Source organism: Cebus imitator, unplaced genomic scaffold (genome assembly GCF_001604975.1).
Source record: "Cebus imitator isolate Cc_AM_T3 unplaced genomic scaffold, Cebus_imitator-1.0 Scaffold507, whole genome shotgun sequence".
NCBI lineage: Eukaryota > Metazoa > Chordata > Mammalia > Primates > Cebidae > Cebus > Cebus imitator.
Genome location: NW_016107822.1, coordinates 489,423 through 517,318, shown reverse-complemented (window position 1 = coordinate 517,318; position 27,896 = coordinate 489,423). Strand labels below are relative to the sequence as shown.

Genomic DNA, 27,896 nt, shown 5'->3' with positions numbered 1-27,896 from the left:
GGCCCAGAATCCCCTTTCTAATATATCTTTGATAGCTCTTGAATATTGTATCTCGATGGTGTAGTTATTGATCAGGTTAAGTATCTGCCTCCTAAACAGACTGTGTTGTTCTCCAGGGCAAGAATTATGTTATGTTTATTTTTTGCATTCTCAGTCCCTACCATGGGGCTGGTATATGTTCAATAAATAAATAATTGATTGACATTTACTGAGTGGCATTGTCAAATTGTGGCATGTTATGTCTCCACCTTCTAAGCAAGGAAAATTGTTCCAAGAGTGGAATTATCAGCAGTATGTTAAAGGAGCAAACACACTAGTCATTATTATATCCTTATTAACTGGCAGCAATTAACATTTATCTTATTCATTCCTCACAACAGTCCTGCAAAGGTTATACTATACACCCAGCTGACAAATACGAAAATTAAGCCTTTAAACATTAACTCTTGCACATTTTACACATTTTGTAAATTACAGTGCTGAAATTTGAACTTAAATTTGTTAAGATTCCATAAGCTGTACTCTGCTCTCTTGTACCATATTCTCTGTATAAATTATTGATTGAAATGCTTTTATTGTCCCATAGATTTGTGAAGATTTCCAAGATATTATAGAATCTGTATAGATAAAGAATATCATCTCTGCAAGTATCAAACAAATCTACTTTCAAAAGATACTATTTGACATTCAGAGAAATAACATTAAACAACTTCATTGCACTCTACCTAGAAATCAAGACTAAACAATCAGAACAATTTTAAGGGGTAAAATAATTGTAGTATTTAAGCAACTGTTCTCATAGTCTTATAAACAAACATTATCATTTAAATTTTTTTAGCAATGTTTTACTCAGACCCAATAAATATGGGACATAATGTTTAATTAGCCACTCCCCCCATCCGTTACAGACAGCACTAATTAATCACGAAATTTTTTTTTTTTTTTGCTATGGTAGCCTCACAATCCTTGGCTAGGATTCAAACAGTCTTATTAGTCAATGGGAATTAGAATGAGAGTTAAAATATATTTGTAGCTCTTCGTAGCTCTTCTCTATGTTTTCATAAACAGAGTTAAAAAATTGTGAATGACTTCATGTAAGGTTTTTGTCGACAATCTATTTATGTTGTAGTTATTCTAACAGTAGACTTCCATTTGAATGAGGCCATATATACGTGTATATGTATATGTATATATGTACAACTGTATATATATACATAGGACCTCATTCCTTAGTTTCAGTTTTCAACCTCAAAAATCAAATTTGCTTCAACATAATACACATACAGAATTCTACAAATCACCAAAACATAATACCTGAACTTCATATAATATATCAATTTTATCTCTTTGGATTCTATCAAGCTTCTTCCAAAAAATCTCAGCTGAGGAAGTTGGTATATGAATTGTTTCAACTTATGCCTATATATTGCAGTAATTATAAATATTTTTAATTTTCTTATTCATTCATTCTACAAATATTATTCTAACACCTAATTTTTTCCAAGTAAGAATCTAGACAGCCACATCAATTTGCAAAGGAATTTGGTCTTTATTCTGATTGCAGTGGGAGACTACCAAAACATTTAATTGCAGAAGAAATATTAAATTCTTAGATGAGATAGTTCCTTTCCTTAGACATGTATGAGTAACTGAGGAAGAAATGAGGTTGGGAGATGTTAACAAGGTTGGAAACAGACCAATCATGGCTAAAACTCAGGCAGGAATTGATATAGGCCTGAATGAAGGCAGAGGCACAGGAAATAGAAGTAAATGATTAAAATAAGTTAAAATAGTGGATTTGGGAATTGAAAGAAAGGGAAGAATTTAAGACAACTTCTGGGCATCTGACTTGACTTGTTCTATGTACAATAAAGTGACATAGAAAAGAGTGTGGGAAAATAAGTTTGAACATCCTTTGTATAGTATAAGAAAAGAAAATTGTGATTCAAATTTACTTCTACAAGCAAAAAGTGGAGAAAGAAACAGGAAACACTGGGAAAATTGATATTCAGGAGTAAGTAATCCCACCTTTAGAGTGGTGATACACTGAAGAGCCCTCAATGATCTTATTCTAATGATTCACTTATATATTATATACTTTTGGATATTTAATTAATGAACAAATAGAAAAGCAGCTTCACATTTCTATCATTTTCAAAGTGGCACATACACATAGATATTAAAACACTAAACTTAGTTCAGTGTTCCTCTTATTCTGACAAACATGAAGACTCATTATGCAGTTGTCCAATTAATGAATCAATGTAAAGTCTTTTATTGACCACCTCCCATGCACTGGCACTGTGTTAGAATGATTTAATTTGGAAAAATTTGGTTAAAGTGTACAGAGATTTACTGTTTCATTCAAAGAGCTGTAACCCCTAGAAGCATGTACATTAACTCATATTCTTCATAAAAAGTATAACTTTATATTTAATGGAAATCAAATTCAAGTTTGGAAAGAGAAACAAAAGTATTTTGCAGATGTGCAGAAATGATATATGAAATTATCTTCTGTGAATTAATATGTTGAAATGCCAGCAGCGAATCTCTAGTTCATTGGTTAATAGCAAAGAATCTAGAGCCAGATGTCAGCTCAGCTGCTTTCTGTGCCTAATTTCTCATCTATTAAATGAGGATGACAACTACCTAAAGGTTTTTATAAGGAACAAATTGTAGATCACTTAGAAGGGTGTCTGGTCAAGATAAGCGCTATAACAGGTTTAAAAAAATGCACAATTGACAGTCTCTGGAGGACTTGTAAATATTGTAGTGAATCCTGTATGAATTTTAGCCACTATTAACCCTGCACACCTGCACTTGGAAGTCTTCCTAATGTCACCTCCCTTGGTTCTCACTTACCACTTTTGATGTTACTTTATTCTTACGTGAAAGCCCATAAGCATGGCTCTTTCAGGACAACGGTTAAGCTTTTAACTGTGGTTCTTGGTCTCCCAGTTTAAAATTACTTTGGGAATGTGATTCATTGAAATCAAATACAATTAAGTCTTATTCATCCTCAATATTTTATGTATATTATTCATTATTCTTGTTTCCCAAAGTCAACAATACCAGTCCCACAGCACTTAGCCCAGTAAGAAATCATCAGAAACTGTCCCAAATGGACACAAAAAAACTACCATTCCCAAAGTAATACACATAGGTGAGCTTTCCAAAACATAAATCTCAACACTGCACAGAATCCAAAAGTGTCTTAAATTCAGGACTGAGTCAATGTTTTGTTTCATGACACAGTGATTAGATGAAAATATGTTCAATATAGTTTATTTATTTTAATATTTCAACCAGAGTTTTGTATTTCATTTGTATCTAGATTTCAGGAATAATTTGAAAGACAAGAACAAAATGTCTCAGAAGACGAAGCATTTCTCAATAGAAAAACAGTTTGCACCTAAGAATTTAGCAAAAAGTTACCATAACTCAGTACATTGCAAAACAAACAAAAGGAATATTCTCTCATTCTCCTTGTTTGTTCACTTCACCTGTAAATGTTTGTGGTCCCCAGAGTTTTATACTGAGCTCTCCTTTCTTTCCTCTATCCTTATACTCTTTTCCTGAGCTATTTCTTCCATTTCTATTGTTTCAATCAATAAAACATAGCTAAGCTAATGTTCCCAGATCCATATATCTAGCTATGGCTACTCTCCTGGGCTCTGGAGCCACATGCTAGTCACCATTAAAATCTTAAACCTAGGAAGGCCAAAGCTAAATTTTTTTCTCTCCACTTCCTTCCTCTCATCTGTTTCCATATTGTATTATATTTTCTGTCTTACTGAAATAAGTCATATTTCAATTCACCAATGAAAGTAGACATGTGTTGATTATCTTTAACCCTTACTTCTAATCAGTTACCAAATTCATTGTTCCAGTCCAACTTTCATGTCTGCAAACACTAAACTGTTCATTCTATTGCCCCCATAGCAGTGTCCCTCCCTATTCCTCTGCCCAAAGCACATCTTTGCTCTACGCTGTCACCAGGACAATATTTCTAAATTATAAATAGTCTCACATTTCCTCTGTTAAAAATTTCTCAAAGCAATTTTCCTTTACATTTACCAAGTAAGTCCCAGTCTCTAGGCATAGAATTCACAACTTCCACAAACTGACCTCTGCCTACTTCTCCAGTCTGCTCTCTCATTATATGCTGTGACAATTTGGAATACAAGAAATTTATGCTCATTCTTCCATTGGGAGGTGAGATCTTTGTGCTATCCATGCATGTCTCAGAGTCTGACTGGGCTTGAGTCTGCCTTAGCTACAGCTACCATGTGAGAATATGATACCACTAAGTCTGCCATGATGTAGTGGCTATGTGAATTTCAGTTAAGCTGCTAGACCTGTGAGTAAAGAAGTCATCTGGGAAGTCTATTCTCCAACCAGAGATATTCTGTCTGTCACCAGTTTGTGACATCTCTGCCATTCCATCCTTCTCCATTTCATGCCTTGGACATAGGGAAGCAAGGACAAGCTATCTTCTCTGTGCCCCATCTGATTCCCTGGCTTACAAAATCCATGAGCATCATACAATGGTTATTGTTTTGTGACATTAGGTTGTGGGGTGCTTTTGTAAAGCAGCAGTAGATACCCAGAACCCATTTCTACTTTAACTTTCTCCTTGGCCAAATAACTACGGTTTTCTGAATATGAAATGGCATTTTCATCATCGGTCCCTTTATATGTGCTCATTTCTCTAATATTGGTCACTAAGTAACTTGTGTTCCGTTGAATTAATTAACATGTTTATTAAATGATCTGTTTAAATATCTAGGTACTTTATAAGGTTGTGGGCAATTTGAAAAGTAACATCATTTTATAATTTTATCTTAGCCACATATCCAACGTATCTCTTGGCACATGGTGAGGGTCAATTTATTTGTGGAAAGGTCACATTTGAATTTTCAAGTCAACAGTGGAAAAGAACACAAGATTCTAATCTAACATATAGCAATAATGTATTTCATTAAGCCATATGGTATGCATTGACTGTGCCCGAGTAGACAGCGGTTGGTTCATCAAAACATAAAAATCCGGTAGCAAACAGTAATTTTTAAATGGATGTTTAATACAAAGTTGTTGAATAAACTATGTTTGTCAGAGGAAAACAGAACATAAAGGCAATCTTTCACATTACATAGGTTTTTATAACTCTTTATTTATATTAAGAAATTTTATAGAAAATCATTTTAGAATCATCCTTGTTTCCAGCCTTATCTATTTACCCTCAGTCTTAGAATCACATAAATATATCACTAGACAGGAAATCCCTATTCAGAAGCTCTATATAGTGACACATTTAGTACTCTTGATTCCCAAAGCAAGAGAAAACCATGTTTAATTATAATATCATGTTTGTTTTTTTTTTAAAAAAAACATTATTCACAAGGAAACAATGTGGAATATAAAGAAATAAATCTCAGAGTATAAAATAAGGCATTTCTTGGGTTTGGGTTTTAGTGGGAAATTTTTACCTCCCAATTTTCTCCTTAAGAATACTGTATTATGTTTAAAAGACAGACATTATTTTCTTTTAAATTCACTGAAAATGGCTTGAGCATGGGAATAAAGTCCCCAAGACATACTATCATGAAATATATTTTTTAATGTCTTATGTTAAGGAATTTTAGACAAAAGAACAAACTTTGAAGACAAATATATTCACTAAAGGTTTTAAGACTGAGATAGATGGAAATAAATTTCTTTATATGCTCTATGATTGCTTGGGATAGAAATGAAACCATATATTCAGAATTAAGATTAAAAGCGTTCCTTAAACCAAATTATTTATTTAAAGCCTTCTGCAGGCTCCTTGTGAACTGCCATAAAATGATAACTAACAATCTATTAGCGGTAAGAAAGAGAGACATATCTAGCCACTTCTGCAAACATGTCTTTGGTACCTCAAAACTATATGTGGTCCTTAAAAATATTTAAGACATGTTGCAAAAACAGTCCTTGCTGCAGAGTATATCATAAAATACGTTCTCCGTTTGCCAAGAGTTCACTGAAAACAGTTATTGCCTAATCCATAAATAAGTCAGAAACAGCTTGTATCCCCATGTGTTTCTTTTTAGTAACTGGGTGGCTGAAATATCATCTGAATTGCATTTGGGACAGGTTATTGTGATAACTTATGTCATTAGTAAAATATGGTATGCAAATATGTTATAACCTCTGTCTTATCTTAAATTTCCACAGACAGTTAATAAGGCCACCTGCAGGGTCTGCTTTTGTGAGATCTGAAAACAGTAACTAAAGAGGGACAGGCCTGTGTAATATATTACAGCATCAAAGTCTCTTGTTCTTTTAGGAATATCAAACTTCAAGATAAAGGACAATTCAGGAAACAGGGTCATATTTCTTTCACAATATCACCATAAATTAGATTTTCCACAATGCTTTTACTTACACATAGCTCAAAGTACTATGCTACGATGCTGGTCTTTGGATGTTTTTCCATTTTCAATTTTTAGTATGGAGTAAAATTACATCTCAATAAATTCAGAGTTTCATTCCAAAAGTTCATTTGAATGTAACCACCTTAAAAAACTGGAACTTGAATACTGGTAGAAAAAGTTATTTGGTCAAACTAAAAGTTTAAATAAACTTAGGCAAAGACCACATGGATCAGTGAAAAATCAGATTATTTAATACTTCTAAAAACTTAAAAAGCATTGTAGTCATCACAAAATATGTTAAATTATTTCTTAGTACATATGTTCTGGAAAATGACATTTATTACATTTATAAAACGAATATTTACAAAGTATGTGAAGATTTGTGAGAAAAACTATTCTATCAAGTCTTTATAATTGGGCTGTTTTCCATTTACTGCAAAGAAAATATAATCATCAATATAATCATATTCGAAACAGCCCAATTGTCCCATAGCCTGGATATTTATGATTTCTTTTGAATAAACATAGAAATTGACCCTTCTAGTTTTAAAACTTGAGAAACTTACGGTTCTATTATCTGGGATTCTTTCCTCAGGAAACCAACCGTCAGGCATCCCAAATAGTGTCAAGGAACTGAAACTTACCAGATAATTGTATCTGGACAATAAGACACCAGGCCCCCCATCTGTCATGATTGCTTAACTGACCACCTGCTTCCTGTTGACCAACTCCTTTATCCCTCCCTAATTCCTGTTTTCCCACACATAGTTACATTTCTTCCTTGCCATACAAACCCCTAATTTTAGTTGAATTTGAGACTGGTCTCTCTCCTCCTCAGTGGTAGCATTCAGTGAAAGGCTTCTTCCCTGGCAATACTCATTCTCTCAATAATTGGCTTTCTGTGCAGAGCACAGCAGGATCTAGACCAAATCCTTGGCATTTCAGTAACAATATTAGTAAGAAGTGAATAGGGTTGGCCAGGCACGGTGGCTTACCCCTGTAATCCCAGAACTTTGGGAGGCCAAGGCAGGCAGATCACGAGGTCAGCAGATCAAGACCATCCTGGCCAAAGTGGTGATACCATGTCTCTACTAAAAATACAAAAAAGAAATTAGCTGGGAGTGGTAGCATACACCTGTAGTCCCAGCTACTCGGGAGGCTGAGGCAGGAGAATCGCTTGAACCCAGGAGGCGGAAATTGCAATGAGCTCAGATTGTACCACTGGATTACAGCCTGGGTGACAGTGCGAGACTCCACCTCAAAAAAAAAAAAAAAGAAGAAGTGGCTGGGGTCACAGTATTTCTCTGATGAGTGGGCATTGGTCTAGAGTCTGCCGCACAGCAGAAAGTGAAGGCTTTTTATTAAAAAAAAAACAAAAACAAAACAAAAAAAAACATGAAATTGAGATATCAATCAGAAAGAGGGGGGCATTTGGGATGGTCAGAAATAGAAGCACAGAAAAGGGTATATGAAGAGGTATATGTTGAAAGTTTGCCCTTGACTAATGTTAAAGATTTATAAGCAAGACTAGGTCACTGAAACACGCAAATCTCGTAAATCTATATCCATGCTCACCCAGTTATCTCCTGATTATAATAGACTTGGCTACAAAAAAAAATTTAATGATCCCACTGACATAATTATTACAGCTTGTTTTTTATTTTTAGTGTTTTTTTTCCTTCTCCTATTGTTTGTTAGAGGAGGAATCTTATTCTGTGCCCAGGCTGGAATGCAAGTGTGCAATTATGGTTCAGTGCAGCCTTAACCTCTTAGTTTCAAGCCATCCTCTCACCTCAGCCTCCCAAGTAACTTGGACTGCAGGCACATATCATCAACTCTGGCTAACTTTATTATTATTATTATTATTATTATTATTGTATTGCACTTTTTGTAGAGACAGGGTCTCACAGTGCTGACCACACTGGTCTGGAACTCCTGGCTTCAAGTGATCTCCTGCCTTGGCCTCCCAGAGTGCTGGGATTACAGGCATGAGCTACCATGCCCAGACAATTATGAATTTTGAGACAGTGCAGTTTTTACTAGAAGTCAGTAATTTGAAAAGTTATTGACTTATAACGAAAAAAGGTCCATAATTAATAATATTTTTTCTACTAAAGACTAACCTCAATTTTTTAAGGCTGAAGCTCTGAACTTATTGAGATGTAATTTTACTCCATATTGAAAATTTTGATTAATAAATTCAATAGTTATGTTTTTAACATCTTATGAGGCCGACAGCTTAATCAGAAAGAGGGAGGCTTGGGATGTTCAGAAGTAGAAGCATAGAAAAATGACTATGAATAGTTAATAGTTATTGACTTAATTATAATTTTTAAAATTTATTAAAAATTATAAAGATTGACCTTATTAATGTTTTCTTCTAAAGATTAACCTCAAAAAGTGGAGATGTGCTTAGTCTTCAGTAGAAAACAGATTAACAAATTCAGAAAACAGATTAATAAATTCAATAGCTATTGACTTTAATACATTTTAAAAATTTTTAATAAATTTTAACTTTTTGACGTTACTTTTTACTAGAAATTATTAATAAATAATTTTATATGGTATAAAACTGAAATGAAATAATTACATATATTATCGGTACTCTGAGAAGAAAGTGTCTCATACATGCCAAATACTTAGTACCTGTGGTTAGAACCAAATTTCTAGTGTTTGGTAGAAAATATCTAACAAGGCCATTAGAATGTCCTGTGATAAAATTTTAAATGAATTAATCATAAATTAGTTATCATGAGTCACAGCTCTATTACAATATACATTTCATATTTTAAAAACGGTTTGACAGGACAAATACTGGCTCACCATTTTTTAAATCTAGATATTTAGGGCAAAAAGTGTGTCTTAAATTCCCCCCCTTTTTTTTCTTTTGAGACAGAGATTCACTCTTGTTACCCAGCTGGAGTGGAACGGCATGATCTTGGCCCTGATTCACTGCAATCTCCACTTCTGGGTTCAAGCGATTCTCCTGCCTCAGCCTCCTGAGTAGCTGAGATTACGGTACAGGCATATGCCATCACCCCCGGCTAATTTTTGTATTTTTAGTAGAGACGGGGTTTCTCTATGTTGGCCTGGCTGGTCTCCAACTCCTGATCTCAGGTGATATACCGGACTCAGCCTCTCAAAGTGCTAGGATTATAGGCATGAGCCACTGCGCCTGGCCTTAAATTCTTAAATTAAGAGTTAGTCTAATACGTTCTATATTCTGACAATTCTTAGTAAAACTAAGAATTTTTTTTACAAACAAAACTAAACCAAAACGAACTAACTAACTACCTGAACCACAACAACAAAAATAGCATTTTAAACTATAATAACTGAATAATCCCAGAACAAAAAATGCTGGCATATTGTGATCCCTTGGTTTACTTGGACTGATCTCCCCAAACTGTCACAAAATGAGCTCTGGCCCTTATTCAAATTATCTACTATTTTATGCATAAATTCAAACAAATATCACCTTTCACTAGATTTTGAGAAAGGCTTTTAGTAGGGAAGAATCAGACTATATGTCTTCATTCTGAAAAACACACATGCGCACACACACACACAAACGATAGCTCCTATCTAAACACTCTATTGATTTTCAACTTTTAGAATCAACCTATCCTAAAAGCATGGAAGAATCAGGTATGTGTACAAAATAGATTAATCTTATGAACATTGATAAAAAAGAAAAAGTACCGATAATAGAGACTGGAAATTGCAGGTGGATAGATAAGAACCAAACCAAAGTGTTAATATCCAGGTTTTACAAAATAGAATACCAAAAGATACTCTACAGGTGATTGAAAAACAAAGATGTTATTCTACTATATAAAGTTACAAAGTCAACCAATAAAAGAACTAAAGATAGTGGAGTATAACTATGTTAGTAGCACTCCAAGAAAGATCTGCCTTATTTACTAGGTTTTAAAACTGACATATACAAATTGTGTATCTCCATCTGTAATTCCCCCCTCTCATTCTTTTGTACAGATTCCAATGAAGTTATTAAAGCAACTTCCTCAATGGAAGAGCTCTCATCAAAGTCTCCAGTGCAAAAGCCACAGGTCAGTTCTCAGTCCTTATCCTACTTACAAGCAACACTTCACGTAGTTCTATAAATAATGGTTAGAAACACAAACTCTGTACTAGATACCATATACAGCCTAGTCTCTGTGAAACTGTGCAATTTAATGGATCTTTCCATTTTCAGTTTCCTTATGTGAAAATTAATATTAAGAATATGATCCCTACATCATAGGATTGTCGTGAGGATTGAGACAGTAAATGTATGTATAAACTATTTAGAATGATTTAGAAGGGACTCCATGTAAGTAAGTTATGACTATTGATCTTTCTCTCCAGTGAACGCTTTCTGTACCTGCCCTCCAGGACATAAAGTTCTAGTTTTCTTCCTACTTTACAGGTTCTCTTTTTGGTCTCCTTTATCAGGACTTGCTGTCTCCATGATCTCTAAACATTGATAAGCTCCTGATCCAAGGCCTCAGTTCTCTTCTTCATCTATGCACAGATTTTGGTGACTTAATTATGACTAGCCTCATGGCTTTTTATTGTTTCTATGTGCTTATTTTTCCATGATTTTTATCTATTGGCTCCATCTCTCCCTTAAACCCCAGTCTTGCAATTCCAGTGGCCTCCTCAATATTTCCACTTAGATATAGATGCTTCTTAGATGTTTCATCTCATAGGGACTTTAGTCGGTCCTCATTACATTTAAGTTAGCAAAAAATGGCTCCTACACATCTGATTTACCCTTTTCTGGTTTATTTTTCTCCATTAGCTGTCAAATTACTGGTAAATATTTTAATTAATTTTGTATTATCTCCAATCGCTAGAATGAAAGCTTCAAGAGAGCAAAGATTTTTTAAATCTCTTTTGTCTTCTGTGTATCTCCAGTGCCTAGAAGATTGCCTAGAACATCCTATGTTCTTAATAAAAATCTGTAGACTAAATTAATAAGGGTGTGGAGAAATAGGGAAGTGTGAATCAAAAGATAATCATCAAATTGATGAATAGAAACTAGTGGTAGAAGCATTGCATTTAGCTATATGGAAGTAACTACTAAAGAAGATACCTAAAATAATTAAAGGCATTATTCTGTAAATTTAGACTGGACATGAAAAGGACTGAACATTATTGAACTATTTTAATGGAAAATTATTACTTTATTATTTTTATATATTTAAACTTAGAATGGACAGATTTGATTAGAGAAAGAGAGAAAAGGGAAAACAGTAATGAGGTTGACTTAAGGTTTTTAAAGTGGGTCAATGAATTTTAGTATCTTCAGAGAAGGAAATCTGGAAATAGTTGGTTTGCGTGTCTATTATATGCTGTGTTGTGCTAAGTAAGCATTTTATACATAAATCTTTTCATGTGGTCTCCTCAACATCCTTATGAGAAAGTTACCACCATTCCAATATTAGAGGAAGAACACTGGGATTTGAGCAGGTTAATATCACATGGCCATGGCACTCCACTGGGAATTGCAGACAGGAATCAAACCCATACTTGCCTGACGCTAAAATACCCAAAATCACTTGGCCATGCCACTCCACTAGGAATAGGCTAGCAGGACTCCAATTCATACTTGCCTGACTCTGAAATAACCAATACAGTAAAATGTTTAATATTTACCCACAGTAAAATGTTTAATATTTACCCACATAAAGTGCATGCAAGAATACTGACATAGGGGTAGGTGTGGTGGCTCATGCCTGTAATCCCAGAACTTTGGGAGGCCGAGCAGGTGGATCACCTGAGGCCAGGAGTTCAAGACCACCCTGGCTAATATGAAGAAATCCCATCTCCACAAAAAATTAGCTGGCAGTGGTGGTGGGCGCCTGTAATCCCAGCTACTAGGGAGGCTGAGGCAGGAGAATCGCTTGAACCTGGGAGGCAGAGGTTGTAGTGAGCTGAGATTCGGCCACTGCATTCCAGCTTGGGAGACAGAGTGGGACTCTGTCTCAAAACAAACAAAACAAAAATTTGACAAAGATAAAATCTAATTTTTATATTAAATATATTTAAATTTTAAAAATTTGATTACTTGGTTAATCGAGTCTTTATCACTCCAAATATAGCCAAATATTTTCTTGTAATAAATTTAAGAAATTTAAAATCTGAGTCCTACCTTTACTTTAATATAATCTTCATCTATAACAACCGAAACACTGGTGTTACAACATAACAAAAGTATGTGCACATACACATACAAACTTTCTCTCTTAATATTACATATTCTATGTTTCCAAATGCAATCATTTAAGAATAATTTCTTCCTCTTCTATTATTTATTTCTAGAAATAAAATCCTGCTTTAAATGATGATTTATAAATATCCCTCTTCTTTTAGGTTTTCTTTTTGTTTTGTTTAAAGTTTAATTGATTAACTGACTTTTTTAAAGTGCACACGATAGGCCACAACATAGAACTGAATTAGGCAACTAATTGAAGCCAGGTTCACAGGGGCTTAAATTACTAGAGCCTTCCTGTCATCTTAAATTAAACTTCCTTATATACTCCTCCAGATTTATAACCTTTGGCCAAAAAGCTGTAACCCATCCAGTTTCAGAGTGAATCTCCCAGAAAGAAATAAGGTTTCCTGGAAAAGATACCCCGGAAGGCAAATGTCCTCTATGGAAAGGGGGTTCCAAGAGCAACATGTGTGGTAGGGGTCACGGGAACCTTGGAAAGAGGCTGCAAGGTAACAGACAAGTCATTCAGAAGACATGTACCCAGGGATTTCACAATTTAACTTGTGAGTCCTGTAGGAACATGTTCATCTTAACTAAAAGTGGACACATTCTTGATTTGCTCCTACAAAATCAAAAGCAGAAGGATATATGATCATCTGCAGAGATCATGATCATGATCTTTCAAGGTCCTCAAATAATTTTATTTTTAATTCAGAAAGATTTATCACCACTGGCTTTGCCACCTCTATCATCTATCTATGTAATCTCTTACCTCTACTTTCATATTCAATTTTCTTCTTTATACATGTTTTAATTGTATACTACATAAACTATTTATTCATGTGATTTAATAACCACTGTCTGTGAGTTGGTAAAATTCATCAACTATTTGATAAAAGAAAAGAAAGTCATTTCAGAAGATAAATGCATGTGTTTCAAGAAAAAAGCATATCTTTTTAAAAAAGCTTTTAACAAACAAAATATTTTATCTTTTACATGTACTGTCATCCTAACACCTTGTGTATAACTAGGTCAGTACATAAGAAAAAACAAATTTCATTTTATATTTTCTGCACTGAAAGGTTGTTATAAGATATTCTTAGGAAAATCATACATTCATTTACTGAGTATTGTTGGTTGGTATGTGCCAGGTACTGTACAGGGTTTTAGTGAAATGGAATTTTCTTTAGCTTTCATGTCAACTAGAGCTCTAATTGTCAAAATGTGACATATGAAAACGTAAGATTCACAGAAGCAGCCTAGGATGAAAATGAATTTTATGAGTTTTAAAATTGTAGGATTTATGTTTACATTGTTTCCTAGAATAAGAAATAGGATTTTCTTCATCTCCCAATTAATACCTGTGGAAAATAACTATGATACCAACACTCATATATGACTTTTAGCATGTTATATTAAAATATTTCTCATTTCCCCTTTTGGTTGGAGAGAGGAATTTTTATCTACCTTTTTCAAAATAAAAAGAAAATTAAGGACTATACAGTGAACTAGTTTTATTTCTTATATTAAATAAATACAAATAAGATGCTTAATATTTTGGAATATAGCAAGATATTTAATCTTTACTCACACAAAGTCCATCCACAAATACTGACACAGATAAAATCTAATTTTTATATTAAATATATTTAAATTTTAAAGAATTACTTGGTTAATCAAGTCTTTGTCACTCCAAATATAGCCAAATAATTCCTTGTAATGAATTTAAGAAACTTAAAATCTGAATCCCACCTTTATTTTAATACAGATCCAAGTCCTGGCAGTCTGATTCCAGAAGGGAACTCTTAATACTTAGAACTCTAGGTGCCACTTGAGCAGGACACATATGCATGCACACTTGTGCACACACACACACTAAAGCTCACATATGCACCTATGCATACACAAAGGTGGAGGAGCTGAGAGACAGGAGAGCAGAGTTTGTTGCTCTAGTCTTTCCTCTTCATTCATGTTTAAATTTTTTCTCCTGAATATTTCACTTGTCAACTTTGAAATCCAAATTTATGTTTAAATGAAAGCTATTCAAATTGAGTAAAAATATCCGGAGTTATTTTCAAAATAGCAAAATCAAATTAAAAGTTAATAATGTATAAAATAAATGTTATGGAAATATGTAGAATTATGCCCATTTATTTTAAACAAAGAGAATAAAACAGAAACACTTTCACAGAACTGAAACAACATACCCTAAGAAATTTTTATTAGCCTACAGAGAAAAATATAAGAACATTTTCTGGCCAAATATTCAGAAAAGTATAGCAAGTTGTCATTTAAACTATTTACTTGGAAGGAACTTTGAAATCAATAGAAGTCATCATAAATCATGATTTATGACTCACATCTGCAGCAAATGAAAATAAATTTGTCACTAGGATTTTTTCTGCACTAATTATTTTGGTTCTAACACATAGATACTATATTATGTTCCTATGTATATTACTATCGTGGGATTTCAAAAAATGCTTTAAAAATACTGATTGCTACAGGTAAGTCCACATAAATTTTAATACATATATTAATGTGATGCACCAAATCTATATCAATGAAAATAAGTATTAATGTCTTAAATATCATATTCTTTAAAACATGTAACAAATTCAATTAAAAGTAAGATTATTAAAAGTAAGACTTGAATTCTTCTATATTAGGGTCCTGAATACACCTTTTAGTAAAGCTATTACTCTATAAACATTTATTAAATTATATATCAATTCAAAAAATAATTATATCCAATTTATCAAAAGAAAATTTTGCTAAGAGTCTACCTCAGCCTTAAAGGACACTGTTGAAAAGAATACTTTTCATAAACTTGTAGTGAAAAAATTGAGACATCCTTCCACAAAATAGTATAAAAACCATAAGTATTATACATGGCTTTATATTTTTAAATACGCCATAGTTTCACGACAGCCATGTATATCCAGCAAGAAGAACAGTAAAAGAAACATTTTCCTAAAAGAGTCATAACTACCAAGACATTTTGGGCAAGAAATTCTGGACAAGAAATTCCACATAGAAGATACAGGAAAAGAGTGAGGTCAAACAGTGTCAAATGATATTCTATATCACTTCCAGAGTCAACCTGCTTTACACAAAATAATTTTATTTCCTTTATTTTTTCGGCTACTATTCTTGTGTCTTGCTTATTTAAATTGCTTAAACCAAATCTAGTAAATATTATTACTGACACTTTTCAGAATCCATGTCTTTGTTCCAGCCATCCACACAAAAAATAATAATATATAAAACACTATGTCTTCCCCTTTCTCCTTCTCTATGCTTATCAAAATCCAAGAAACTTATCCTATAGAGATTTACTTTCCACTGTCACTCTTGTACAATCTCTCTTACTAGAACCAAAAGCCATGATGAGCCTAAAGAGCAAATATCTGCATTATTTTATAATAAAAATATCCCCATCACTTCATAAACATTATATGCTATATTTTTAGTAAATCTATTGCTTTTTTATTCTTTTAAAAATTCACTGAAGAGTGAATATCTTCCAAAGGGGATAGAATTTACACGGTATATAAAGAAATAAATATTGTTTACCATGAAGTAACAAAAAAGGTTGACAGGAAGATTGATAGATGAAAGGTGATTCCTTAACAGTTGAACAATTGAAGTAAGTAAGACAGAGTAAGACGTGGTTCATAATGCATTTTGGAACATTATTTTAATTGTTTGAGTCATTTGTAAGTACCAAACTCAGGGTTAACTTAGTAGGTTCCAAGCTTGAATTCTAAGGTGGACAAACTTAAGTATTTATATTTGTTTGACATGTGTACTTATTTTCAAAGACGATGAAAGGGATTTTCATATTCTCTCAAGAAAAATAATCATAACTATTTATGTAATAGAGCTAACTAACCAATACCCCAGTCACTGTTCAGGAACAAACGTAGCAGTTTGCATGAAAGTTGTTAAGTAAAACTTCATTCTTTGATCATTATTATTTGATATGGAAACTATGTTAGACTACAGTCTAAGTTATTCCATCAAATACTAATCTAGTTGTTGCCATGAAGGTATTTTGAGGATGTGATAAAAGCCTATAATCAATTGATTTTCAGTAAAGTTTATTTTAGGTAATCTGGGTAATGTCTGTCACCCAGGCTAGAGTGCAGTGGCATGATCTCGGCTCACTGCAAGCTCTGCCTCCTGGGTTCAAGCAATTTTCTGCCCTAGCCTCCTAAGTAGCTGGGATTACTGGTGCCTGCCACAACACCCAGCTACTTTTTGTATTTTTAGTAGAGACAGGGTTTTACCATATTGGCCAGGCTGGTCTTGAACTCCTGACCTCATGATCCACCCGCCTCGGCCTCCCAGAGTGTTGGGATAAGAGTCATGAGCCACCGCGCCCGGCCGAAAGTTCTGCTTTTTAAAAGCAGAAATGAGGCTTCCTTGAGAGAAGACATTCTACCTGTGTACTGCAATTTCAGCTCACAACAAGAGTTTTGCTGCCCTCCCAGATGAGCTGCCCTTCAGATTTCATACTTGCCTAACCAGTATGCATAATCATGCTAAACCAATTCTTCACAATAAATCTCTTGTTATATATCTTTTACTTGTTTGGCTCCTCTAGTTAAAAACTGACTAATATAAATCTGAATTGGAAAAAAAAAGTCAATAAAGAAAGAGAAAAAAGTTGTTATGATTTGGGAGCACTCCACCCCTGGCTGTGTCTACATGTGCCAAAAGACTCAAGCCGGACAAATAATACATGTATGTGCGTGCGCACACACACACACACACACACACACACACCCCAAAAACAGTATGTTCCCAAACCTCAAACTCCTATGTTTAACAGACCTGAAATTCTTGACAGACAATTAATCAATGAAAGTTAACTACATGACAGGAGACTAGGACTCAATAGCACATTCTAAATACTTAAGTCATTTGTAAAAGAAAGTAGCCATGCCACATTACTTACACCAAAGACATTTTACACTTTGATACAGAACAACAATCTTTAAAAAGCAAACCAAATATGTCACTCAAAAGATGATACATGTTGCTTGTCCAAGCAAAAGAAGAGTGGTTTTTAATTTCTATTACACGAGTCAAATAAACCCATCACACTGATACAAGTACATGAGTATGTTTTTCAAACTCGTGGACAATAATATGTTAAAAACAAGTTGTATCTATACAAACTATTTGATACACATTCCCTACTTTTTTCCTTACCTGGACTGCATATCTTGTTGGGTTTTGGCCTGGCTGGCTTCCGATGGAGGGGAAGCGTGAGTAACTCGCTGCTGAAGTTCCACCAAGGACTGATAGTACTGCTGTTGATGGTGTTGTTGCTGCTTGTAGCGAGACAAACTGAAAAACAGCCCTAGAATGGCTTTTAAGTTTCCATTTCTTATTTCTGTATGAAATGAAAAACACACAAAAAAGCATCATATGTATTGCATGTCCCTTTTAATAAATTAAATTCTAGATGCAATCATCTTGAAATGAATGTATGAAGATAGAAATACAACTTAATTCTCTCAGTCACTGATTCAAACAAACCTGAATTTCTGAAACATGTTAACATTTCGAAAAACATGGAATTTCAGGGAGAGAATAAAAGGATAAAAGGTAAAAAGAACAAAGTGTACTCAGAAGTGATATTCTTTGTTGTCCCTGAACTACAATTTTTCTCCAGTTAGCTGCTTCTTGGAAATAAATGAGCTCTCTCTTGTGCTAACCATATGATTTAACATGTTTTCCTTACAACTGTTGCCATCATAGCAGTGGCAATGAACCGGAGAAAGAAAGCCACTTAAATGTTGGTTATCCTGCATTTAAAAATGTTGATGACGTGGATGCACCTCACGATACCAACTGAATTCATTGCAGTCAAATTTCTAAATCGCCAACTCATTTATGCATATTTATGTATGTATATATCTTCCAAATATATATCCATATATATCAAAATATATGTGTGTATGTATATCTTCCAAAAACCAGACATATCAATTCTTAATGTTCCAATTATTTTATTTTTAATTTATGCCATATATTAATAAATAATGAAGATCAGCTTATATTAGATTACACAACTGAATAAGTATAAGTAGAAATCCTTGTTCTAACAGATGAAGCTCCTGTAAGATTTTCAAATATTGAATAAAAAAATTAAATTTACAAGGAAGGCTACAGATAAGCCTAACTTTTTCTCCTGTAATTATAACTTTAAAAATAGGAAAAGAGAAGGAAGTAAACCTTGAAAACAAGCTACACAACCTGTAATCATATTTTAAGTAAAACTTGCTGTTGGTGATAAAATGCATCCTCCTCTGAGATCAAAGTTTATGTCCCCTTTTGGAGTTTAGGAAAATTAACCAGTTCTTTGGATTTCTTGCTCTCTGATGGTTTATCACATATCTCAAACTATGCAGTAAAATAATTCATATAAAATGACCCTCTGAGTTGTTCTATTTTCCCCCAAACATTTCTCACATTTCTCAGTTTTTGTCATATTGAAGAACTGCTTTCATCAATCTGAGGCTATAGTGAAACTGTTAATTTTCTCCTATAAACCTGAAAGATTTTGTTTAAATATATATATTTTTAAATTATTGCTTTATTATTTTGCATGTTTAATTAATTCAGAAAGTAAATTTTCAGCATTCATATATTTTTTAAAGATGAATGAAAATCAACAGGCTTATATTAATAAAGATTTTCATAAGGAAAAGATGCAAAAAATGAACAAATGGCAGCACTTCTAGCCTGCCTCTAACTACTTAGCAAGATATTCTCCTGGGGAATTTTATTCAAATGTTATTCTAAGTTACAGAACTACCAGTTAGGTTTGAACCTAAACTCCTTGGCTATTAAGTGTGTAATTTAATTATGTATCATAACATATTAAAATAAAATAAATTTAAATGTCAGTGTTCTCAAGTATGGCAAATTTTATCTTATGTTATAACAAGCTTTTGCAAAATTTGCCACCCTTTATATGTGAAAGTAAAATAAATTCAAAAAAAGATAAATGTCAAAACTTGTTCAAGGTATTCCCATTTTGCTATATTTCAATTTTAGTGATGATCTTTTGCATCTTTAATGATTAAAACATTTATATATAACAGCGATTAATACTGTTAGTTCTATTTATTTAAAAACTCATAGTGACTTATTTAAACTTACCAACTATTTTGACTATTACTACCAACTTGAATATATTATAGAAATGTTATTGATAAAATAATACTTAAGACAATTAAAATATTTTACCTATATTTATGTCCATCCAATACTTCTCTAATTATCTACTTATCTACTTAAGAAATCTAATTATACTACATGCTAGTAATAACATAAAGATGTCTTGTTGATTCACTCCCCTCCCATATACTTAGTTATGACAAGAACAGTTTTGGCAGAATATGGAAACATTTAAATACTTAAAGCACATATTAATAACCATTATGTTTATCTTTTGGTTCTCTTGAAGATTTCACCAATTTCCTTTATCATATTAAAGACCTGTATACTCCAATGGTACATTTCTTACTTATAAATAATCATTTTAAAACATTGATGCCATTTGTGACAATTCAGTCATTCTTTCTCTTACCTTCAGCAGATAGACCTTGAACATTTACCCCTCTGGCTGCTAGAAAACTAAGGCAGACATCAACATTTTCAATCTGCAACATGAAAAGCAGTGAAAAAGAAACTTAGAGGATTATATTTTTTAAAAGACATGTACCAAAATGAAACCAGAAAGAACGATAAAGAATGAATAGTTTACATTCATTTCATACTAGAAGTCTTAACCAGAGTTTAACTAGAATTATTTTGACTAATTGCAGAATGGATATAAAGCTTTCATTGTCCAGCTGGTGCTCACAAACAATTCATAAAGGCCTGATGAAGAATGGCATTCTTGCAGATTAGCAACCCACCTACTTAACATAAAACTGGATTTTGTACTTTGCAAATAAGTCCCAGTGAAAGCATCCATACAGATTGAGATTGTTGTATGTGTGAGTCTTAGAATGTTAGGACATGGGTAATTTAGATTCAACCACCAATATTTGTTAGGTATGTCAATAGATAGGTAAGAGGGACAAAGGATTAATACAATATGAAAATGAAGCATATTTTCATCCTAAACCTAGTAAATCTTTATTTTTAAAAATGTATTTGCATTTCTAGAGGTGAATTATCTTCTGATTAAATATAGGTGTTGTCTTTGCTATTTTAAAAAGGTGATTCCTATGGCTTTTTTTCTTTTTCCTTTTTGAGACAGAATGTTGCTCTGTCATACAGGCTAGAGTGCAGTGGCACGATCTCAGCTCACTGAAACCTTCACATCCCAGGTTCAAGCAATTCTCCTGCTTCAGCATCCCAAGTAGCTGGGACTACAGGTGTGGGCTACCACACCTGGCTAAATTTTTGTATTTTTATAGGACAGGTTTCGCCATGTTGGCTAGGCTGATCTCGAACTCCTGACCGCAAGTGATCCACCTGCCTCGGCCTCCCAAAATTCTGGGATTACAGGCATGAGGCACCACACCCACGCCCCATGGCTTTTAAATGATTGGTTTAATATGATTACCAGTTTATAACCATTTGTGGTGAGAAGCAAAAAAAAAAAAAAGAAAGACAATTATGTTGATCTCAATATTGATCATGGCATTATATAGCAGTCACACAACTAAGACTTGTTAGAGAATAGAAAGCTAAAAAGTTCCAACTCTTTGCGATCCATCTCCCTGGATTTTGAGGTATGCTATAAATCTTAAGAGTCTACAGTAAAGAAGAGAATTGAAATTAATAACTTGGCAAGGCATTATTGTCTGTCTCACTAAATTCTCATCAAAAGCTATGCGTGAGGACCCACAGAGTTCTGCCAATGTCTTCTCTAGCTTAGCTTCATAGTAAGGTCAAAATGTCTCTTAAAGAAAATAAAAAGAAAAAATGGATTCAAAATCTATCCTTATAATATAAAGTATTTACATTCCTTTAAATTGTAATTTTGTATGAAAATTGATACTATCCAATGACATGCTTTTTGCTTAATAATGACCACAGCCAAGGTGTACTTATTTGCTTTGAGGAAAAAAAAAATCTTTACATTGATTAACTTCGAAGTAAGTTTTACTGAAATTATTCTAATAAATAAAGAATAGAGGCTGGATACAGTGGCTCATGCCTGTAATCTCAGCACTTTGGGAGGCCAAAGTGGGTAGATCACAAGATCAAGAAATCGATACCATCTGGCTAACATGGTGAAACACCGTCTCTACTAAAAATACAAAAATTAGCTGGGTGTGGTGGCGTGTGCCTGTAGTCCCAGCTACTTAGGAAGCTGAGGCAGGAGAATCTCTTAAACCTGGGATGGGGAGATTGTAGTGAGCCAAGATCGTGCCACTGGACTCCATCCAGCCTGGTGACAGAGTGAGACTCCATCCAAAAAAAAAATACAGTTGAACATGCTGAATACAACATAATACAATAAATCTGATTGTTCTGCCCATCAGCATATTAATATCCAATGAGGCTATAGTGCTGAGATGTATATTAATTCTTTCATCATATTTCATTCTGCTACTAGCTATAAGATTACATAAGGAAAGAAAGGAGGAAGAATGATAACAAGAAATGAGGCAAATTGGATGTTCTCTATCCATCCAAAGTGTTCTTTTAAATGTATTTCTTTCAGACCCATTAAAAATAAGTAAAAGAAAGATGCCAAATAATTATTGTGGCCTAATATTAAGAAAGAGAATGTGATGGAATATTTTTAAATGTTTGCAAGAGCAGTACTAAAGTTCGTGATATCTGTGCAATTGTATACCTTCTACAGAAAAAAGGAAGATTTCTGACCCAAATGTGATTTGCTGTAAAAACGTTAATAGGATATCATTACCTAAAGTTTAGTTACTCGTATTTTATGTAAACAGGTTAGCTCACTGAAAATCCAGAAAAGGCCTGTCGAGTCTGTAAGGAAGCTTGTAAGATAATTTTTGTCTACCATTTAACCAGCCTATAAAATAAACCGATTCCTAGATTGGGTATTAGACACAACTCTCTCTCTCTCTCACCTTGCACCACAATCAGAAGGGGAAGGTAAAAGGGCTCCAAAAGAAGGAGAACAAAAAACTATTGAAAATACATTCTTTTTTATTTTCAAATTTATTTATCAGGAGCATTCAACCATTTGTACTATTCTCTCATAGTCATTCATTATGAGGACCAACAATTTACGATAGTTAATTATGTTCCCCATTGTTACCTGAGAAGGTATGTAATAGCAACAGAATAAGTACTTGAATACATAATTTCCAATATGAGTATTAAAGGCTAGTCCATTAGAGTTCATTTATTTATTCAACAATATTTATTTATTATTAACAACTTACCAAAATTTATTTTCTCACAATGTATCAGCATAATAAACATGACTTTTAAGAAAATAATATCTTTTCCCCAATTAATTCTAGTCATTCTATAAATTCAATCACATTTGTTAGTACATACTATGCTATATGTTTTACAGTAAAAAGAAGTGATTTTAAGATATCTTGTTAAACGTCATTTATATGCTGAATTTCTTACCAGAGGCATAGTTTAAAATAATTTGAGAGGATTTTTAAAAAATAAAGTAATATTCTCTGGTTAATAATTTTATTTCAAGAAAAATTCTAGAGATTATTTTATCATTCCTTTTTTAAAATAGATTTCCCTTAAACATCTCCTAGTTATTATAAATAGACCTAGTATAAACATTGTTTTAATTGTGTTTTTCCATATTAAATGACAATTGTTCCTTAAACTAAAAACCTCTAAAACTTTTTGGTAACTTACAAACAGATAAAAGTTATTTTACCATCAAATTGAGCCAAGTAATTGTAACCTGTTTTATTTTCCTTCATTATTGCTTGAGTCAGATACCAAACTACCAAAATTCAAAATATATTTTAACACCAATAATTTGGGTGAAATTTTAATTTGAATAACTTGATGTGGTTTAAGATTTTCTAAAATATTGACTGTGACCCATAGAAAGAAACACATTGAATAGCACAACCCAATATGCATATTCATAATTATAATGGCGACAAAGTTTCACAGAATAATACTTTACCTTACTAAATTCAGGTTACTGTGATGCTTCCTAGTGCACTGTACTGTCTTCTGTTTAACCTATTTAGATGTTGTTTAAAATCTGCTAGATGGATTTCAGGGTCCATTAATGAATGGTAATCCACAATATGAAAAATACTGCCCTAAAGAAGACCAGAGTATTGCCATGCCTACATTGCTTCTTTTCTGACGGGGTTTGTAGCGGGTAGTATACAGTAGGGGGCATATTCAAGGGTAGTGACAAGGGTAGTAAAGTGACAATGAAGGTGATGAGAAATGGGCAGATTCTGGATGTTTCCTGAGAGAATTGTATGGGAAGATTTGGCATTTAAGAGAAAGAGAAGAGTCAAGAATAACTCCGAGGTTTGGGCTTTAATCACAAGAAGGATGAAGTCTCTATATTGAGATAGAAAAGATCATGAATGGAAGGAGGTTTATTTTTTGACATGTTGGCTGGTCCATCAAACATCCAAAAGGAGATGGTTAGTAGGTAGTAGGACACACAATCTGGAGTTCAACTGAGAGGTTGGAGTGAAAATCTAAATTCAAATTTTTTGGTGATGTGAATGAAGTCTTGAGGCTGTATTATCAACAAAAGAATGTAGAGATAAAAGATAAGAGGAACAAACATTGAGCCTTAGGATATTATCATTGGAAAGAAGAGGAGGAACAAACAGAGAAGACTGAACAAAGCCACTGGGAAGAATGAGGAAAATCAGGAAAGAATGGGGTACAGAAAACTACCTGAATGAAATATTTTAAAAGCAAGGGAGAGGAGCTCTATCAAAAGCTGCTGACAAATCATGTAAGACAAGAGCTAAGAGCTGACCACTAGTTTTAGAATTAAATAAATTAATTCAATAAAGGTGCTCACAATAGTGCTTATCAAATAGCAAATCCCAAATATATAAATTATTAAAGTATATAACATAATATACACACATATAAATTAAATATTAAATTATATGTTACATATTACACATGTGTGTTTGTGTGTGTAAAATATATACATAGAGGACTAGCCAGAATGTAAGCTCCATGTGCATGTGTATATATTATGTGTGTGTGTGTATATATATATAATATATACACTCCATGGAATATGTATATTTACACATATACACAAAATATATACATGTATGTATATTAGGTATATATATTTTATGATATATAATACACACTTTAATAATATATATAACTGGCCGGGCGCGGTGGCTCAAGCCTGTAATCCCAGCACTTTGGGAGGCCGAGGCGGGTGGATCACGAGGTCAAGAGATCGAGACCATCCTGGTCAACACGGTGAAACCCCGTCTCTACTAAAAATACAAAAAATTAGCTGGGCATGGTGGCGCGTGCCTGTAATCCCAGCTATTCAGGAGGCTGAGGCAGGAGAATTGCCTGAACCCAGGAGGCGGAGGTTGCGGTGAGCCAAGATTGCGCCATTGCACTCCAGCCTGGGTAACAAGAGCGAAACTCTGTCAAAAAAAAAAAAAAATAATAATAATAATAATAATAATATGTAACTAATATGTAATATAAGTATATATGTAATACATGTGTAATATACATTATTAACATATATAATATATAATGTATATTACATATGTGTAATATGTTATATATATTATTAAAGTATATATTGTGATAAACATTACATATATTAATGTATACATCATGATGTATACTTTAATAATCTGTAATATATATATATATATATATATATGACTAATCAGAATGTATGCTTTGTATTGATTCTTTTCAATTTTGTCTACTGCTCTCTCCCCAGTCTAAATGTATGTCTCAGGTGATCCACAAACAATTGCTGAGGAAATAAATGAACTACAGCAAAGATAAAATAGTGTTTTCATGCCTGAAGCAGTCAAATAAAAAATATTTCATATGTGTAATAGACATAAATGTTATTAAAGTATATATTGTGATATATATTACACGTATTAATGCATATACCATGATGTATACTTTAATAATCTGTAATATATATATGACTAATCAGAACATATGCTTTATATTTATTCTTTTTAATTTTGTCTTCTGCTCTCTCCCCAGTCTAAATGTATGTCTTAGGTGATCTACAATTGCTGAGGAAATAAATGAACTATAACAAGGATAAAATAGTGTTTTCATGCCTGAAGCAGTCGAATAAAAAAGAGGAATAATTAAACTCTAATTGGAAATTAGCAGTCAAATTCATTATGCCTCCTTAACATTGACCCTGATGAGCTGACTTACTTCTATAGAATCTGAAGCCTTTCCTCTTAAGTGCATGAACTCATCTCTGCTGGTGGGAACAGGCATCTCTCTTATCACATTTACCCTCCTACCTCCAGGACCTCACACCATGCCAGGCACAATCAATGCTTAATACATTATTGTTTACTGCCTGAATGAATTAATAAATTGACACATAGCATCAGTTATATAAGCTCTAATAGCATTTGGCCTGCTATATGTTTCAAAACTTAGCTTTTGGTCTTTTTCTTTTGTAGGGACAAGAAAGAAATTCTACTCTGAAGTAAAAAGATGTTGATGAGAGTAGAAAACCAAAACCTAGGCTGGGCGCGGTGGCTCACGCCTATTATCCCAGCACTTTGGGAGGCTGAGGCAGACGGCTCACAAGGTCAAGAGATCAAGACCATCCTGGCCAACATGGTGAAACCCTGTCTCTACTAAAATACAAAAATTAGCTGGGCATGGTGGTGCATGCCTGTAGTCCCAGCTACTTGGGAGGCTGAGGCAGGAGAATTGCTTGAACCTGGGAGGTGGAGGTTGCAGTGAGCTGAGCTCACGCCACTGCGCTCTAGCCTGGTGCCTAGCAACAGAGAAAGACTCTGTCTCAAAAAAAAAAAAAAAAAAAAAAAAAAAAAAAAAAAAAAAAAAAAAAAAAAAAAAAAAAAAAAAGAAAGAAAGAAAAAAGAAAGAGAACCACCAAAACCTGATCATAACAGGCAAATGAGTGAGAAATAGAAATAAAAATTAAAAGTATATCATATACATAATTACTTAGAAGGTTTAGTTAAATTTTACATGTCAAACACTTAGCACAATACAACATACATAGTAGGGATTCAATAATTCAAAACAACAAAAATACCTATTATTATTATAACAGTTTTTAATATTAATGGAGGGTAACAATGCTATAATGGTATAAATGTTGCCATTTCACAACATAGCCTCTTTCACTTTGGGCATTACATAGACTTTCCTGAGAATTATCCACATCCTATTAAACTCATATCCCAAAGTTTTATTCCAGTGGTTCCTAAATTCTGCTACATTTAAGAATCAACTGAGGATCTTTTGAAACCATATGCCCAATTTACACTCTCATAAGTTAAATCAGAATGTTAGTGGATAGGAGCCAGTTTTCAGTATATGTTACAAATCCCCAGGTGATTTCAATTTGTAGCAAAACTTGTAAATTACAACTTCAAACTATGTTCTTTCAAGAAAGTAACTGGAGATGATTTCAGTTTACTGCCATGTGGATGCAGGAATTGCACTGTTCACAACAGAGTAACACATTTTTCTTATTTGGACCATGATACTATATAATTCATGTGTTATTCCTGTGATATTAAAACATACATTCCTTTAGAGCAGTAATACAAAGAAATTCATTATGATTTCAATGGACACCACATTTGTCCTTTGACTCAGGTCACAGCCACATTCTGTAGCTTACAGACAGTCACTCTCAGGGCTTTTATTTGACCTTTATTATGTCAGCCACAATTTAATGTCAAGCACAATTTCTTGGGCTTTATTCTACTTGTGGCTTACCTTTTATTGGCATGGAACACCTACTTTCCCTCTCTTTTTCACGTTAAATTTAAGCATGGCTTGATAACTATAAAAATGTTGGCTGTGTAATGAAAATAAAATGAAAAGTTTCTCAGAGCTAGATCCAGTCATTATTTTCAGAAGTATCCAAATGTATGGATACGTTGAGCCTTGAGGTTTTGATATTTCATCAAAATACTTAAGGCTATCATAATGCCCTAAAGAAAAACACAGTTTTGTTAGAGTAATTCTTAAAATGGACTGTAATTTTAATTATAGAAACTAAACAAATTTAATAGAAATTAGTCCATAGTTTTATAACTGAGTAG

The 27,896-nt window shown here is 33.3% G+C and overlaps 1 protein-coding gene across 6 annotated transcripts in view; it reads right to left on the bottom strand.

The window, feature by feature from the left end:
- NAV3 (neuron navigator 3) overlaps nucleotides 1-27,896 on the bottom strand; it is a 618,166-nt gene that overhangs the window by 228,893 nt on the left and 361,377 nt on the right. For all 6 annotated transcript variants that reach the window (XM_017513855.1, XM_017513856.1, XM_017513857.1 and 3 more), the window contains exons 4-5: nucleotides 20,246-20,318; nucleotides 17,857-18,040 (exon numbers count right to left, since the gene is read on the bottom strand). In XM_017513855.1, the coding sequence (XP_017369344.1) occupies nucleotides 17,857-18,040; nucleotides 20,246-20,318 (257 nt within the window). The remainder of the gene's footprint in view (nucleotides 1-17,856; nucleotides 18,041-20,245; nucleotides 20,319-27,896) is intronic.